Here is a 13,610-nt window from a genome sequence, read left to right as displayed (position 1 = left end):
GACCAAAGTCAAAGGACCATTGAAAAAGTACATATCGAACGGCGAACCGAATCGTTTTTCTTGCTTTTCCAACTTTCTAACAGAAAACTTTTAAGGGCTATAAAATCAAGTACGCGCTTGCAAAAGTTTTTTAAACATAAGTGCATCAACATGACATAATAGAAAAAAAAAACACTTTTCAGTCACCTTCGCCTCTTGATTCAAAACACAACTCCATATATTCAAAGCAATTCATGTTAGGATCTAGCAGTATTGCTTCTTTCCCTACTTATTCTGTTTTCTTCTATCGAGCGTTTGGGCAAAACACCTCTAGTTCTAATTTGTTTTTTTTTCGGGGGGAATTTAGTGGTTTTGAACAATCTTCACAGAAAGGCCCCAAAACACCTGAAATAATTTTTTTTTGTCATCAAACATATTCTAATTCTTTCCCTTTCGCTCTTCTTTATTTTATTTTATTTTATTTTATTTTAGGAATATCCTCAAGAATTGCAAGATGCCACGTCTGAGCTTGTACAGGTCATGCAAAAATCGCAAACAGCTCGCAAAATCTCACTGGAAACATTGGAGGCTCGTAAAACTAGTGTCAAATCATTAGAAGTAATTCCTCAATTTGTTGGAGTCAAGCTAAAAAAGTCCGAGATCGTGAAGCGCACTTGGGACGATGCAACCGTTGAATCCGTTGACCTTCAACATCACTTGTTTGAAGAGTATCCAATGAGAGAAGCTCTTGAACCAACAACCTTTATCCGGCTCTCCACTCCAATCGAGGATATTCCAGTGCCTACCCCTTCCGATTTAAAGATCAAGAAAAAGTTGAAGAAGCCGGTTGGTTTATTGCACAGACTTCAATTGTCCCTTATCATTCATATAAATGTCTTTGACAATTTGTAGGTTGCCAAAGATGACAAGAAGCCTTCAAAACCATCCGTTTCCAAGGCCAGAAAATTAAGCGTCCAAGAGAAAGCCCTTCAAGATGTAGTTGCTCTGGAAGAGATCAAACTAAAGCCTTTGTCTATGTGCGAGATTGTTAAGGCAAAGAGTGACAACAAAGAAGTTGAATTCTTGAACTTGCAGCTCCGAAAGAGCTCAATTACTCCAAGCACATGGGAGGAGCTCAAAATGGAAGAAGTAGACTTGCTTCATCACGAATTTGAGGCAACCCCTCAAACTGAAATGGTAAGACTAGCTTTGGGTTTTGATTCAAAGAACGATTTAATAATATATTCTATAACAAACAGACGGAGCATCTTTCAAAAGTGGAAATGTCGGAACAAAAATCAAAGCCTAAGGAACGCTACCTCGGAATGTCATCAGAGGAAGAGTTCCATACAGCTGATGACGAAGAAACAAAGAGCGAAAACGTTCGGAAAGTTCGGAAAATCGTCAAAAAACCTCGAAAAACATCAAATCTTCCCTTCAAGGAGATAGAAGAACCAAAATTGTCATCCTCAGATGAAGATGAAGATAGCTTTAAGGTCAGAGTGTTTTTTATCATATTGAGACAGAATGCTCGATCATGTTTCTTTAAAATTCAGGACGTGGACGAGCCGGAAAAAGAGCCAAACTCCAAGAGGAAACCCTCTATTGAATCGCCTCAAAAACAAGATGTCAACCTGAAGAAGCGTAAGATTAAGCCAAAACCGGCGTTAGAAGAACCTCAAGTTCCATTCAAACTGAAGCATCATGAATTTGAGCGAGCTCCTTTAAATGAAGAGGTTTGTTTGGCTTTGATTTGTCCTTCATCAATCTCTTTCTTCGATATTCAAAGCTTGCGGTTACATTTAATATCAGGATGAGGAGCACTCTCATGCACTTTTGACGGAAAGTTTGGAGCAAAAATACACGAAAACCAAAAAGAGAATAGTTCGGAAAGTTAAACCTATGGAAGATGATGAAATTCAAGATGACCAAGAAACTGAAGCGCCAGTTGTGAGTTCTATCGTGACTAATTCAAGATTCAATTATAGCCGATTTTTTGCAATTTCAAACGCTCATGTTTTAAGGAGGATACACAGGACACGACATCAAGCGGAATAACTCTCTCTGAGGAAAAGACCACCAAGAAAAAGCGAGTACGAAAAGCTAGACCAGAAGAACACAAAGACACTTTAGATGAGACCAATAATGAACAAGGTCCATTAGAAGATCAAGTAAGAGCATAAAGGTGAAAACACTCATAATAATTTTGACGCACAAGCTTCTTTTTGATCTAAAAAGGTGGAACAAACTAAAGACAGAAAAGTTCGAACTCGACGAATGAAAGTTGGTCCAGGTTCTGAACCTGAGCCCGGAGACGAAGAGCCTTTGGAGGAAATGAGTAAGCCACAAGAGCAAAAACCTTCATCTTTGGACGAGGTCAAATTAAAAAAGACTCAGCCTCGTCAAAAGCCGACAGAACCAGAAAAGAAGATTTCAATTTCCTTGAAACACCACCAGTTTGAAGCCCTGCCTTTAGACGAAGAGGTAAGGGTTGCAGCAAATAGCAACGAAATCAAGTAAATGCCATATTTCAAACGTTTCTTCTGATTCCAGGATGAAAGGGAAACTAACGTGAATGTATCTGCTACTTGGCAAAAAGATCAGAAGGATAAGCGAACGAAAATCGTCAAGAAGATCCGAGAACTAAAACCAAAAGAAGCCGATCCTCTTCCCCAAGATGATCTTGTCAAATCTGAAGAAAAAGAAGAGAATAACGAGGACGAGATTCCAGATGATGAAGGAACTTCACCAGTGGCCGAGGAACCAACAGAACCAGACAAAGGCGACGCTGAAACCAACATACGCAAAAAAGCTGTTCCACCTAAAGCAGAAAATATCGAAGAAGTTAAATTAAAAAAGAGAAAACCCATTCAAAAGCCCAAAGAAGAGCAGAAAACCATTCCAATACATCTCAAGAGCCATGTGTTTGAGTCCAAGCCTCTGGATGAAGCAAAAGAGAATGCAACGTCAGTGATCTTGTCCCAAAGGTTGGACAAAGACATCCGGAGCAAGAAATTGCGTACCATTACAAAGAAAACAAAGAAGACAAAGGAGAACTTGGATTCAGATGAACCCGATCTTGAGGATGAAGTGGTTCCAACAATTTCAGCGGACGACGAACCTCCAGAGCTGGATGGTGCAGAGAAGGAACCAAACCTTCCTGAAGAAACCAAGGGTGCTCCGGAAAAGGACAAGGAAACTCCAACCATGGGTAAAATTAAGCAAAGGCCGAAACATGAAGATTCTCAGGAACCGCTGACTCTTAAAAAGCACGAAATTGAGGTCAAACCGGAATTTGAAGAGGTAAGAATATTAGGGTAGAAATCAGGTAGAATTGTCTTAACCCCAATAACTTTTGTTTACAGGAGGAACTGGATACCCAGGTAAAAATGACTGACACTGAGGATCGATCTAGTCTCGAGCAAAAGAAGACGAAAAAGGCGTTGAAAGTGGGCAGAGAGCCACAAGAAGAGAAACCAATTGAGAAGGAAGAAGAAACCTCTCCTGTTGATACGCCAGAAAAGGATAAGGAAAACGACGACACCAAACCTATGAAACCGAAAAAGAGTGCACCAGATAAGAAAAAACCTGACACTCCATTGGAAGTGAAATTGAAAAAACGAGTTCCCGTTCAAAAGCCAAAAGAGGAACCCAAAACTATTCCGATCAACTTGAAGAGTCACGTTTTCGAGGCAAAGCCGAACAACGAAGAGGTACCATTTTCAATTCCATTTTTTTATAACTGTTACATTCCCTCTTGAAACCTTTCCACTTTTAGGATGAGAAATCAACGGACGTAAAATTAAGCCAACGCCTGGACAAGGAAACCAAGGAAAAGGACCAAGTTGTCAAGAAGAAGGTGATTAAGAAAAAGAAATCCAAACCTGGATCAGAAGATCATCCTCAAGAAGGTGACGAACCTTCAGAAACCGTTGATGATGCCCCAGATCAAAGAGTACCTATCCCCGAAATTTTAAGTCAACCAGATGAAGTTCCAAAAGACACTCATGCATCTGAGATATCTAAAGCCAAACCAGAATCGACGACAAATGAAGAAGAGACTCCAAAGAAGCGGACATGGAAGGAAAAGTCTTTATCGGACTCAACATCAGATAAGATTACGCCAAAAGATCAGGTCTTTGAAAAGGAACCAGAACCGGAACCAGAAAGAGTAAGTTGCCGTTCATAAATTCTGGTGCTCCCTTATTAGAATACAACCCAAATTTGATATTGCAGGAGGAGCATGAAACTGAAGGGATCATAAATGAATCTCAAGATTCAGAGATCACGAGTAAGAAAAAGCCGATAAAGAAAATCAAGAGCGCGGCCAAAGGCGAAAAAGAGCGTGAAGAAGGTGTTCCCGAATTGCCTCAAGAAACTGACCACAAGGCAGCGAAGAAAGACTCGCCCAAACCAGCCATGCCTGAAACATTGGGTGAGGTAAAACTGAAAAAGCGAGAGCCTGTGCAAAAGCCAAAGGCAGAACCTGTGGAAATACCAAACAATCTGAAGCATCATGTTTTTGAGCTTCCAAATCAAGATGAAAAGCCTGAACTGCAAACCCAAGTTGTTTTGAGTATACCACTCGAGGATGGCAAATCTAAACAAGATAAAGGAATCAAAGTGACGAAGAAGATCGTTCGAAAAAAGAAGCCAAAAGAAAAGGATGCCGATGGTTTAGACTCGGATGCTGAGGAAGATCAATCTCAAGAAAAGGAATCTCCAGTCAAAGAGCCTGATCTTGAGGAGCCCACGTCAACTTCAAACAAACCAATACCCAAAACCAATGAACCTCAAGAAGATGAGCAAAAGAAGAGGAAAGCTCCCCGTCTCCTCCCGAAAGACCAAGACAAAAAAGAATCCATTACCTTGAAAAAACATCAATTTGAAAAGAAGCCGCTACAAGAAGAGGTAAAATAATTAGATTTGATTGGCAGGCCTTGACAGTTTTGATTAATTGATCTTGTGTTTCAGCTTGAAAAACCAACCAATTTGAGTGTGTCAGAGGAGGATCTAATTGATGCATCTACTCGTCGAACGAAGAAGATCGTCAAGAAAGTCAGGCGGAAAGGCGAAAAAGAGCTCTCTGAGGAGCCCGAAACTCAGGAGGATGTGCCTTCGGAGGCGTCTGGTTCTCCATCGACACTTGATTCTCCAATCTCTAAGGAGCCAATTGTCGATTCCAAGGAGAAACCAACGTCTCCCTCGGATGTCAAGCTCAAGAAAAGAGTTCCTAAAGAAAAACCCAAAGAAGAAATTCGACCAGAAATGCCCAAATTGAAACACCACGCTTTCGAAAAGCCTCTCGAGCTTGAAGATCAAGAGAAGCCCACAGGCGTTATTGCTTCGGAGCCTATTGTACAAGACAAACGCAAGGGGCTCAAACAAGACGTTATGGTTGTGAAGAAGGTGATAAGAAAAAGGAAACCCAAGGAAAAGGAGTCGTCTGAAGAGGAGCAAGAAGAAGAAGAACCCATTTCTTCTGAGGAGGTATCTTCACCAACGGAGCCTAAAGCACCATCACCTGACGCTATCCAAGAGGAGCCTTCGAAGCCATCAGTAGCACAAGAGGAGCCAAAACTAGACACAGAATTGCCATCGGAAACGACGCCGAAAGATGAAATACCCAAGAAGCCAAAGGTTAGTCAAGAGCCTCCGACAAATTTGGACGAGGTGAAATTGAAAAAGCGAACACCGGTTGAAAAGAAAGAAATCGAGAGAGCAGAGATTCCAGTTACAATATTGAAGCATCACATCTTTGAGCAAACCCCTTGTGAAGAAGCGGTAAGCTGGGATTTTTAATGATTTATTTTTGTGCTGATTTAATGGCTTGAATTACTTCGGCAGACTGAGAAAACAAGTGGAGTTTTCGTCTCTGAACCTTTGGACAAGGGCGATAAAACCAAAGCTACTAAGGTCACTAAGAAGGTCACTAAAAGAAAGATTTCCAAGATCAAAGATGAACCTAAGGAGGAAGTTCCTATACATGAGGAGCCTTCAATTGAGGACGCTATTCCAACGATCGATGAACCCTTGACTGAAGACGAAGAAGAAGAACAACAACCATCAGAACCTGCTCCGGAAGAAATTGTCGATGAAACTCCTAATGAAAGAAGGTCATCTCCAGTTCTGGAGGTCTTCCCAATTCGTCCTGAGGTAGTTGACGTGACTGTAGAGCCCGAGGAGCTCCCCAAAGGAATCACCAAAAAGCCTGTGAAGCAATTGAAGAACCTTGAAAAGCCCATTGAATCGAGCGAGACCAAGTTGAAGAAGGCGAAACACAAGGAGAAACCGCCCATCGAGAAGGTCGAAATTCCAATGAAACTCACGCATCATATCTTTGAAGAGCTACCACACAAGGAAATGGTAAGCTGATGCATCTTTCATCACAGTTAAGGCCTTAAGACCTACGTCAATTACTTTGAACTTTGATTGATCACAACTCCATTGATTTCAAAAATATTTGATTGAAAATACTTGATTTCCTCACAGATAGTTTTTTATTATTTCTTGGATCGAGTTTACATTTTCTTACAAATTTGACATTTTCTGTCCCATTCTGTGTTCAAAGAGCGCATTTCGAGGCGATGATCCATTATTTTTGCTATTAACTAAAAGGAGAAACGGAATTGTAATAAGCAATTGAAGGTTTCCAAGCAAATGTAGTACATGTGTTAAAATGTGAATAAATACAATTGCAATGACAATTGCATGGAAAAAAATGGCTACAACTCTAAAGCTCTTTTTACGTCACGATTTCAGCCCGAAAAAACGTCCGACGTTTCTTTGGGAGAACCGATCGAAAAGGAGGATAAGGACAAGAAGGTGAAGGTGACCAAAAAAGTCACCAAAAAGAAGAATCCCAAGGAGAACGAAGCCAAAAGTCCATCGCCTAAAGAAAGTTCACCCAAGCCCGATGCAACAGAAGAAGCTCCTGCAGTAATTGAGGAGGAAACAAAGCGAGAAGTTGTCGAGGTGCAAGAAGTGACTCCTGAGGTTGAGAACTTGCACAGAGAGCTTGGAAAGAAGCCGATTAAATTGCCTCCCAAAGAGCAACCGATTGAGCTCCATGAGATCAAATTGAAGAAAACTACTCCTCGCGAAAAACCTAAGGAGGAAAGGTTGGAACTACCGGAAACGAAACTGCGCAGCCACAAATTCGAATCTCCTCCACTTCACGAAGCGGTGAGTGAAGAGATTCGTGGGGTACTTTACAGAATACGAATCTGACACCATTTTTGGGTTTCGTTAATAGAAAGAAAAATCAACCAATGTGACGCTGAGTAAACCAATCGAGGATGGAACTAAAACCCGAAAGGTCTCAGTGACCAAGAAAAAAGTCCGCAAGGTTAAGCCGATCGAGGAAACCACGCCTATAGAGGGTCTTGTCAGCCCAGTAGTAAGTGCTTCAAATCAATAACAAATTTCCTCGAATCCAATGAATTACAAACTCTTCTTGATGTTTTCAGGAATCTGATACCACTGATCGTCTCCCAGTGGATGAGCCGAAACAAGAGTTTGCTCTCAAATCTAGCCACGATCGGCAAGATTATGTTGAGTTGCCTTCGTTTGTGAACTTCCCCTCTGATCAAGGACTCGCTCCAATAGAGGAGAAGGTTAATGCCATCCCCGCAAAGGCCGTTGTTCCAGAACTAAGGCCGGATGTGTCTGAAACCCCTGAAAGTCTCGCATTACCATCGGTATCAATGCCAAAGAAACAAGTAATGACTCTTAAGACGTTCCAAGTCAGTTTCGAAGGCCAGTAAGAAATGTTGTTTTGGCACATGTTTGCAGGCCTTACCCAAAGAAGAGCATCAAGATGTGCCTGTGGATGATTTAGAATCTCTACCTGACACCCAAAAACCACTTGAGACAGTGCCGAAGGTGTCAGAAGAGCCGACCAGCGTTGCCAAAGCCAAGACTAAGATAACCATTAGCAAGAGAGCACCTGAGGTAACAGGACGACCTCAGGGACATAATTATACGCCTACTGAACTAATCCTTTTGATATCGACATTAATCTTGACCTTCGACTCTCACACCTTCACGACCGCGACAACCGACTGGCTAGGCTTTCCTTTTCCGACGACAACTCCTTCGAGACTCACTTGAATGATCTATCTCTCCTATACCTTCCCAATCTCTCTCATTATGTAGCGTGAACCGGTGGTTGAAGAACCACCGACCCCGACACCAGAGGATGACAAACCTCTCGACATTAAAGAAGTGGACGACATTCCAGAAGACCTTTCTGAGGTAACTTGACGCTTGGTTATCAGAGCAAAAACATTTAGATTCTGACTCGAACGTGCCCTTTATTCAGTCTCGTAGCATTCCTATCGCCATTGTCGATGTACCCAAGGATGAATCCCCGGGCCCAGAGGTTAGTAATAAAGTTGGGGTCCAGTTAACTGAAAGTTTCCATTCTGATACCAATTGCACTCGGTCATTTTAGAAACCAGATTTGGTAGAAATAACAGAGCTGGAACAACCACCTTCAGTTCATAGTTCACCGGAACCAGACGAGGTAAAGGACCCTTTCGTTTTTTGGTCTCGGTGCATGGATTTATTGGTTAGGCATGGTAGTTCGAACCCAAACTATACCATACTTTCAACACGTCTTTGTTACACAAACAAACACAAACAAACACAAGCACAAATCACACTTTACACTCACAGACACCTATTGAGGGCTCGAGGGAACCATCGGAGACCGAGAGTGAGGCCGAAGATTCAGTGGACGTCATGAAAAAGGCGTTGAAAAAACTGGAGGAACTAAATCTAGGTTCAAGCGAGGAATCCGACGGAGCTGAAGATTTGGAAGGAGGGCGCATCATCAATCAGAAGAAGCTGCTCAGGAAGAAGAAGCAGATGGAGGTCGAGAAAGAACAGAGCGCTTTGACACTGAAACCCGGGAAGAGGATCCAAAAAGGCTCGGTCACCAAAGAGTCCTTCACATTGAAGCCATCTGAACACACAATGCAAGATGCTGAATTGGTCCATCAAGACGAGCCGGAGATTACGTCAGGCTCAACAACTACCATCAGGAGAAAGGTGACCAAAGGTCAAAAGGTTGAGGAAGAGAAGAAAGTCAATCCTTTCGGATTAAAACCAATCAAACATCGATCTTCAGTGAAGGAGGATTCACAATCGTTCAAACTGAAGCCTATTAGTAAGGATACTGTAGATTCGGATGGAGGTAATACTCCCACAAGACTTAGCAGGAGAGGGAGCAGAAACACCGTCGAAGCCGATCAAGGTGTCTCCATGAAGCTGAGACCTACTAGGAAGAGCACCAAAGAAGAGAAATCTGAGTTTGGAATCACTCTTAAACCCACGTCCAGAAAAACCCAGGAAAGTGATGACAACTCAAGAATCTCTCTGAAACCCGTTCCCCAGAAGGTATTGTAACAACACATATAACACAAACACAAAACAGCCTTCAAGATAATTGACACAATCACCACATTGACTTTCTTTCACATTCTGTCTATTATGATACACACTAGGAACCATCTGAGCCCCAGGAGATAGAGCCAGTAGATCAATCCGGGCCGGAGACATTCACCACAAAAATTACTCGACGGAAGGTCGGTAGGAATCAACCTTATGACACGGGGGAGGAGGATGATAGTGAAGTATCATTGGCTCTAAAGCCCAAAGAGGACCAACAACCTACAGACACAACAACACTTTCAAGCTTCAAATTGAAAAAGGTGCTCCTACATTCATACAAAATCCCACACATTACACAGCACATTTCTAACCTATTTACACGCCTGACTAATGACTTTCCAGAAGAAGGTTCCTCAATCAAAACCAGAGGAGGAGAACGAGTTCCTTAGCGTTAAATTGGACAAAAGGGTCAAACCCAAAGAGAAGGTACCTAGTTACATGTGTTTAGGATCGCACCTTCTCTCATAATCTCCTTGAGTAACACCTACATCAACACACTTTTTATACACTTTCGAACAGAAGCCCTTGGCAGAGGAAGACGCCGAATCCAACTTGCGACTAGTCAAGAAGTCGAAAGGCCAACCCGATGATGGCACTTCTCCTCAAGAGCCACAAGATGAGGTACTTGTAACAGCCACAGATCACATCACTGACTAACACACTTCTCAAACTCTATTGACCTGCCTATCCTTTCTTGATCACAATAGTCCAATGACGAAGGTTGGGGGGAGCCGGGAACAAAGGCAATGGAAGGCGATGGCTCCAGAAAGCCGAGTAGAAAATCCTCAGAGGTGAAGATCATGTGTACACATCATAGACTCACTTTTTTGACTTGAATCGTTTTTTCAGCCTTCACATTTTGGAAGGGTATCATTTTCAATTCTCACTCTGTTGCTTGGGTTACCAACACATTTTGAAGTCCATATTTTGATAGGGCACACATAGGCATGTTTGATTATTCTGGTTCTAACACAATGTTTTGATCCTCATTTCAGCCTAAGCAGAAGCCATCCTCCAAACCACCCTCGGTAAGCAATATTGATCGCATTTCTTTGATTTTGACTTGTCCGTCATCTTCCATTTGGCAAACAATAGACGCAACCCTGCAGTTTGTAGACTCTTTTTGTCCAATCAAGTCTGACTTCCCTGCATCAAACAAACCTCTTCCTTCTCTGTCCATGTCATTTCGAACAGCCTTCGCTTGTCTCTGTACTGTCTCTGTCACACCCATAGAAATTGATTCACATTATCTCACACCAAAAACACACATATTTAGCCTGAGCCCGATAACTCCAACGAACAAGAGCGACCAGCTCAAGATAAAAAGAAATCGACTAAGAAAGTGGTCAAAAAGAAGAAAAAAATGACTCCGGGCCCAGAACCAGAACCCGAGGAGCCTGAGACCGAAGAGGAAGAAGAGCCTTCCATTCCTCGGATAGAGGTTTCGCCCGAGGATAAGACGGGCAAACAACGCAAACCTGCACCAGAGCCCAAGGCCAAAGAACCGGCTGAGTCGGGCAAGAAGTTGAGCGTGATGGACAAGGTAGGATTAAAGGGATTGAATGCGGTTCGAGCTAAATTAGTGTTGCATTATCTTAGGATGAGTCAATGTCTTCCAAAAAGGTGTGTGGTGACGATGGTCAAGTAGTATCAATAGGTGACTTTAACAGGGAAACAAGCTCGATTGAGCCCGTTGATAAGGGTAAACTAGAAGAGAATCAAAAGTTTAAAATGAAAAACAAATCGTCTCCCGAAGAAGAGATATCAATTGACTCAGACCTGTCCAGACCTTCGCCAACCGAAGGAGAGGACAACTTGAAATCAAGTGATGTTGTTCAGGTGGACTCTCATACGGATGAGAGATCTGGGCAAATGAATGACACTTCATCAAACAACAAAGAAGATCGTCTTAAGAGTCTCCTGGAGATGTTCCATTTACTACCTCAAAATGAGGTTTCCTTAGTTGAAAGGCCTGACAAGGCGCTCCCCAAGAAACCTTTAGAGCACTCTCCGGACCAAAGTGATTTAGAGGCTATTGGAATTACCATGGACACGTTAGATCTACCAGTAGAGGAGGATAACAGAATCCAAGAGCCATCTGATTCAGAAGTGACATTGATCCCCGAGGGTAAGGCCAACAAAGAGACATTGGCTCTAATCGAAATCCCTATTGACCTTCATGAAACTCCCTTTGTGACGGGAGACTGGGCTGAACCAATGAACTACCAAGAATTGTACATCCCTTACAAACGGCGAAAATCCAGCGTCATTGGCATCATTTCTCTCCTTGAGGTATTAGATCACATTTCCTTTGTGAGAAGCTACGTCCCCATGTTGTGTCCAGCTTAAGTAATGAATTTGCTATTCACTCTGTTTCCCTTCGCATCCGCGATTGGCGATTTTTACGCTTCTCTGCATGAGCTAAGTTTCTATTAGCGAACCCAATCTCAAGATCACTTTCTGATTTCTGTGTCTGGAATTTCCTCCAAGGACGTTTCAAACGAGAAGATAGAGCGAGAGAGAGGGCAGTGTTTATACAAGTCCTCCGAGTCAATTCAAAACAAGAAGTGTTCCAACACTGCAGTGCTCTCTAAGTGGAGCTCGTCGGCCAACCTACTCCTTTTAAAGGGTTCCTTACCCAATGACTCAAACATCATCGAACGAAGAAGGTCTCGGTTCGTTTCTTCTGCTTTGTTTCCCCTAGATCGAGCTTTTAGCTGAATTGAAACTGATTACAAAGTCACGACAAGGATTACATTTCAAGACTTTTCTGTTCCGCCCTTTGAACTTGGGATATTTTGTTGATGGAAAATGATACCGGACTCAACTTTAAGAATCACAGGCATAAAAAGCCCGGACCAAAGACGACGACCCCTTTGAGATCCGAAAAAAGTCGTTTCTGAAGGGTTTCTGTTGATCAGTTTATGATGTGGAAGCAGGTCTGTGTTTGGGTAATTTGCGCTTAGTAAATAGGCCCACCAATTAGACAGACCCCAAGGTCAGCCAGATTAGGGGCGCACATCGGCGCAATTGGTCCAAAAGCTGTTGATTAATTGTCGAATGCTCGTCGTTAGTTGATGATCGCTGGGAATGTTTCTACATTTCGGGATAAGCAGGGTGAAATCGAGCGCTTTTTTTGTGCCTCTGCGATGATTTAGAAGCACTGTGGGAAACATCCCGTTCAGTTTTGGAAGCAATAACCCTTGTTAAGGCCCGTACATTTCTAATCAGACCCCAGAAAAGCAACAGAATTGGGGGAATGTATCCCCATTCCCTGAACGGATATGTGCTCCCTTTTTGAAGAACGCACACTGCACGGGGCAGCAACGAGGTACGGCGATAGTTCGCCCGTTCGTGCGCTCGCAGCCTTGAATGCTAGCTAACCTTTGCTCGGGCAAAATTTCGTGAAAAGCGATCTATCCCTGCTTTCGTTAGGATCTCGACAACCCTCGAGCTCTCTGGAAGTGAAAACAGTCCAAAAGTGCAATTCCCCAAGTTGATACATGTAGTTGAAGATGATGTCCTGTGGTCCCTCTTCTCGACGATTGTGATCCCGTTGGAAGAGAAGTTGTTGTGGTTGGCTGCCATCGGTTGCGGTGTGCTTGCTTTCCAAGTCTGGTTTATTGCTGAAGTCAGACTTTGAAAATGAGCGGGTTCCAGAATGGTCGAACCCGGCCCAACGGGCCGCCTAGGCCTCCTCAAGTTGCCAAGCTATTTGGACGTCGCAAAACATTATTGGTAAGGAGATTTGATCGACTCGATCCCAAAAAATTGTACGTCTTATTCCTTCTTGTCCGAGAGCCGGAAGGTGTGATTCGACTCGGTGTGAGTCATTGTACGTTGATGAGGATTGCTTTCAATGGCAAATTGTACGTTTAAAGTTCAAGGTTTGAATCATGACAAAAGCATTTGGCATATACGTCCAATTCATCCGTTCTCACGTCGGGTTTTGGCGGTCATTAAACGCCAACCTGGACTCGGGCTAAGTAAATATCCCGCCCACGACTCGGCCAGATCTGGCTTGAGCTGTGTATTTAATTATGCACTCACATCTCTCCTGAGGCGAGCTCGGAGATTTTGTTTCGTCCAGTGACCGTCCGCTCTCTTCATATATTTGATTGACAGGAAAACGGCCAGATTGTTGACTTAGTAATGGAGGAATGCCTTCTTGTTTT

At 42.9% G+C, this 13,610-nt stretch overlaps 1 protein-coding gene across 1 annotated transcript in view; it reads left to right on the top strand.

Moving 5' to 3' along the window:
• LOC131887445 (twitchin-like) overlaps positions 1 to 13,610 on the top strand; it is a 49,096-nt gene that overhangs the window by 3,005 nt on the left and 32,481 nt on the right. The window contains exons 4-29 of the mRNA XM_059236059.1: positions 472 to 825; positions 892 to 1,176; positions 1,239 to 1,475; positions 1,536 to 1,715; positions 1,792 to 1,929; positions 2,004 to 2,150; positions 2,218 to 2,463; positions 2,533 to 3,282; positions 3,345 to 3,692; positions 3,758 to 4,150; positions 4,216 to 4,890; positions 4,954 to 5,763; positions 5,827 to 6,345; positions 6,742 to 7,164; positions 7,235 to 7,378; positions 7,449 to 7,700; positions 7,774 to 7,932; positions 8,137 to 8,235; positions 8,303 to 8,362; positions 8,659 to 9,381; positions 9,489 to 9,695; positions 9,778 to 9,861; positions 9,955 to 10,056; positions 10,143 to 10,226; positions 10,431 to 10,463; positions 10,712 to 10,978. Of these exons, the coding sequence (XP_059092042.1) occupies positions 520 to 825; positions 892 to 1,176; positions 1,239 to 1,475; positions 1,536 to 1,715; positions 1,792 to 1,929; positions 2,004 to 2,150; positions 2,218 to 2,463; positions 2,533 to 3,282; positions 3,345 to 3,692; positions 3,758 to 4,150; positions 4,216 to 4,890; positions 4,954 to 5,763; positions 5,827 to 6,345; positions 6,742 to 7,164; positions 7,235 to 7,378; positions 7,449 to 7,700; positions 7,774 to 7,932; positions 8,137 to 8,235; positions 8,303 to 8,362; positions 8,659 to 9,381; positions 9,489 to 9,695; positions 9,778 to 9,861; positions 9,955 to 10,056; positions 10,143 to 10,226; positions 10,431 to 10,463; positions 10,712 to 10,978 (7,671 nt within the window). The 5' untranslated portion in view covers positions 472 to 519. The remainder of the gene's footprint in view (positions 1 to 471; positions 826 to 891; positions 1,177 to 1,238; positions 1,476 to 1,535; positions 1,716 to 1,791; positions 1,930 to 2,003; positions 2,151 to 2,217; positions 2,464 to 2,532; positions 3,283 to 3,344; positions 3,693 to 3,757; positions 4,151 to 4,215; positions 4,891 to 4,953; positions 5,764 to 5,826; positions 6,346 to 6,741; positions 7,165 to 7,234; positions 7,379 to 7,448; positions 7,701 to 7,773; positions 7,933 to 8,136; positions 8,236 to 8,302; positions 8,363 to 8,658; positions 9,382 to 9,488; positions 9,696 to 9,777; positions 9,862 to 9,954; positions 10,057 to 10,142; positions 10,227 to 10,430; positions 10,464 to 10,711; positions 10,979 to 13,610) is intronic.

Source organism: Tigriopus californicus, chromosome 9 (genome assembly GCF_007210705.1).
Source record: "Tigriopus californicus strain San Diego chromosome 9, Tcal_SD_v2.1, whole genome shotgun sequence".
NCBI classification, from domain to species: Eukaryota; Metazoa; Arthropoda; class Copepoda; order Harpacticoida; family Harpacticidae; genus Tigriopus; species Tigriopus californicus.
This window is presented reverse-complemented; position numbering and strand designations above follow the sequence as displayed.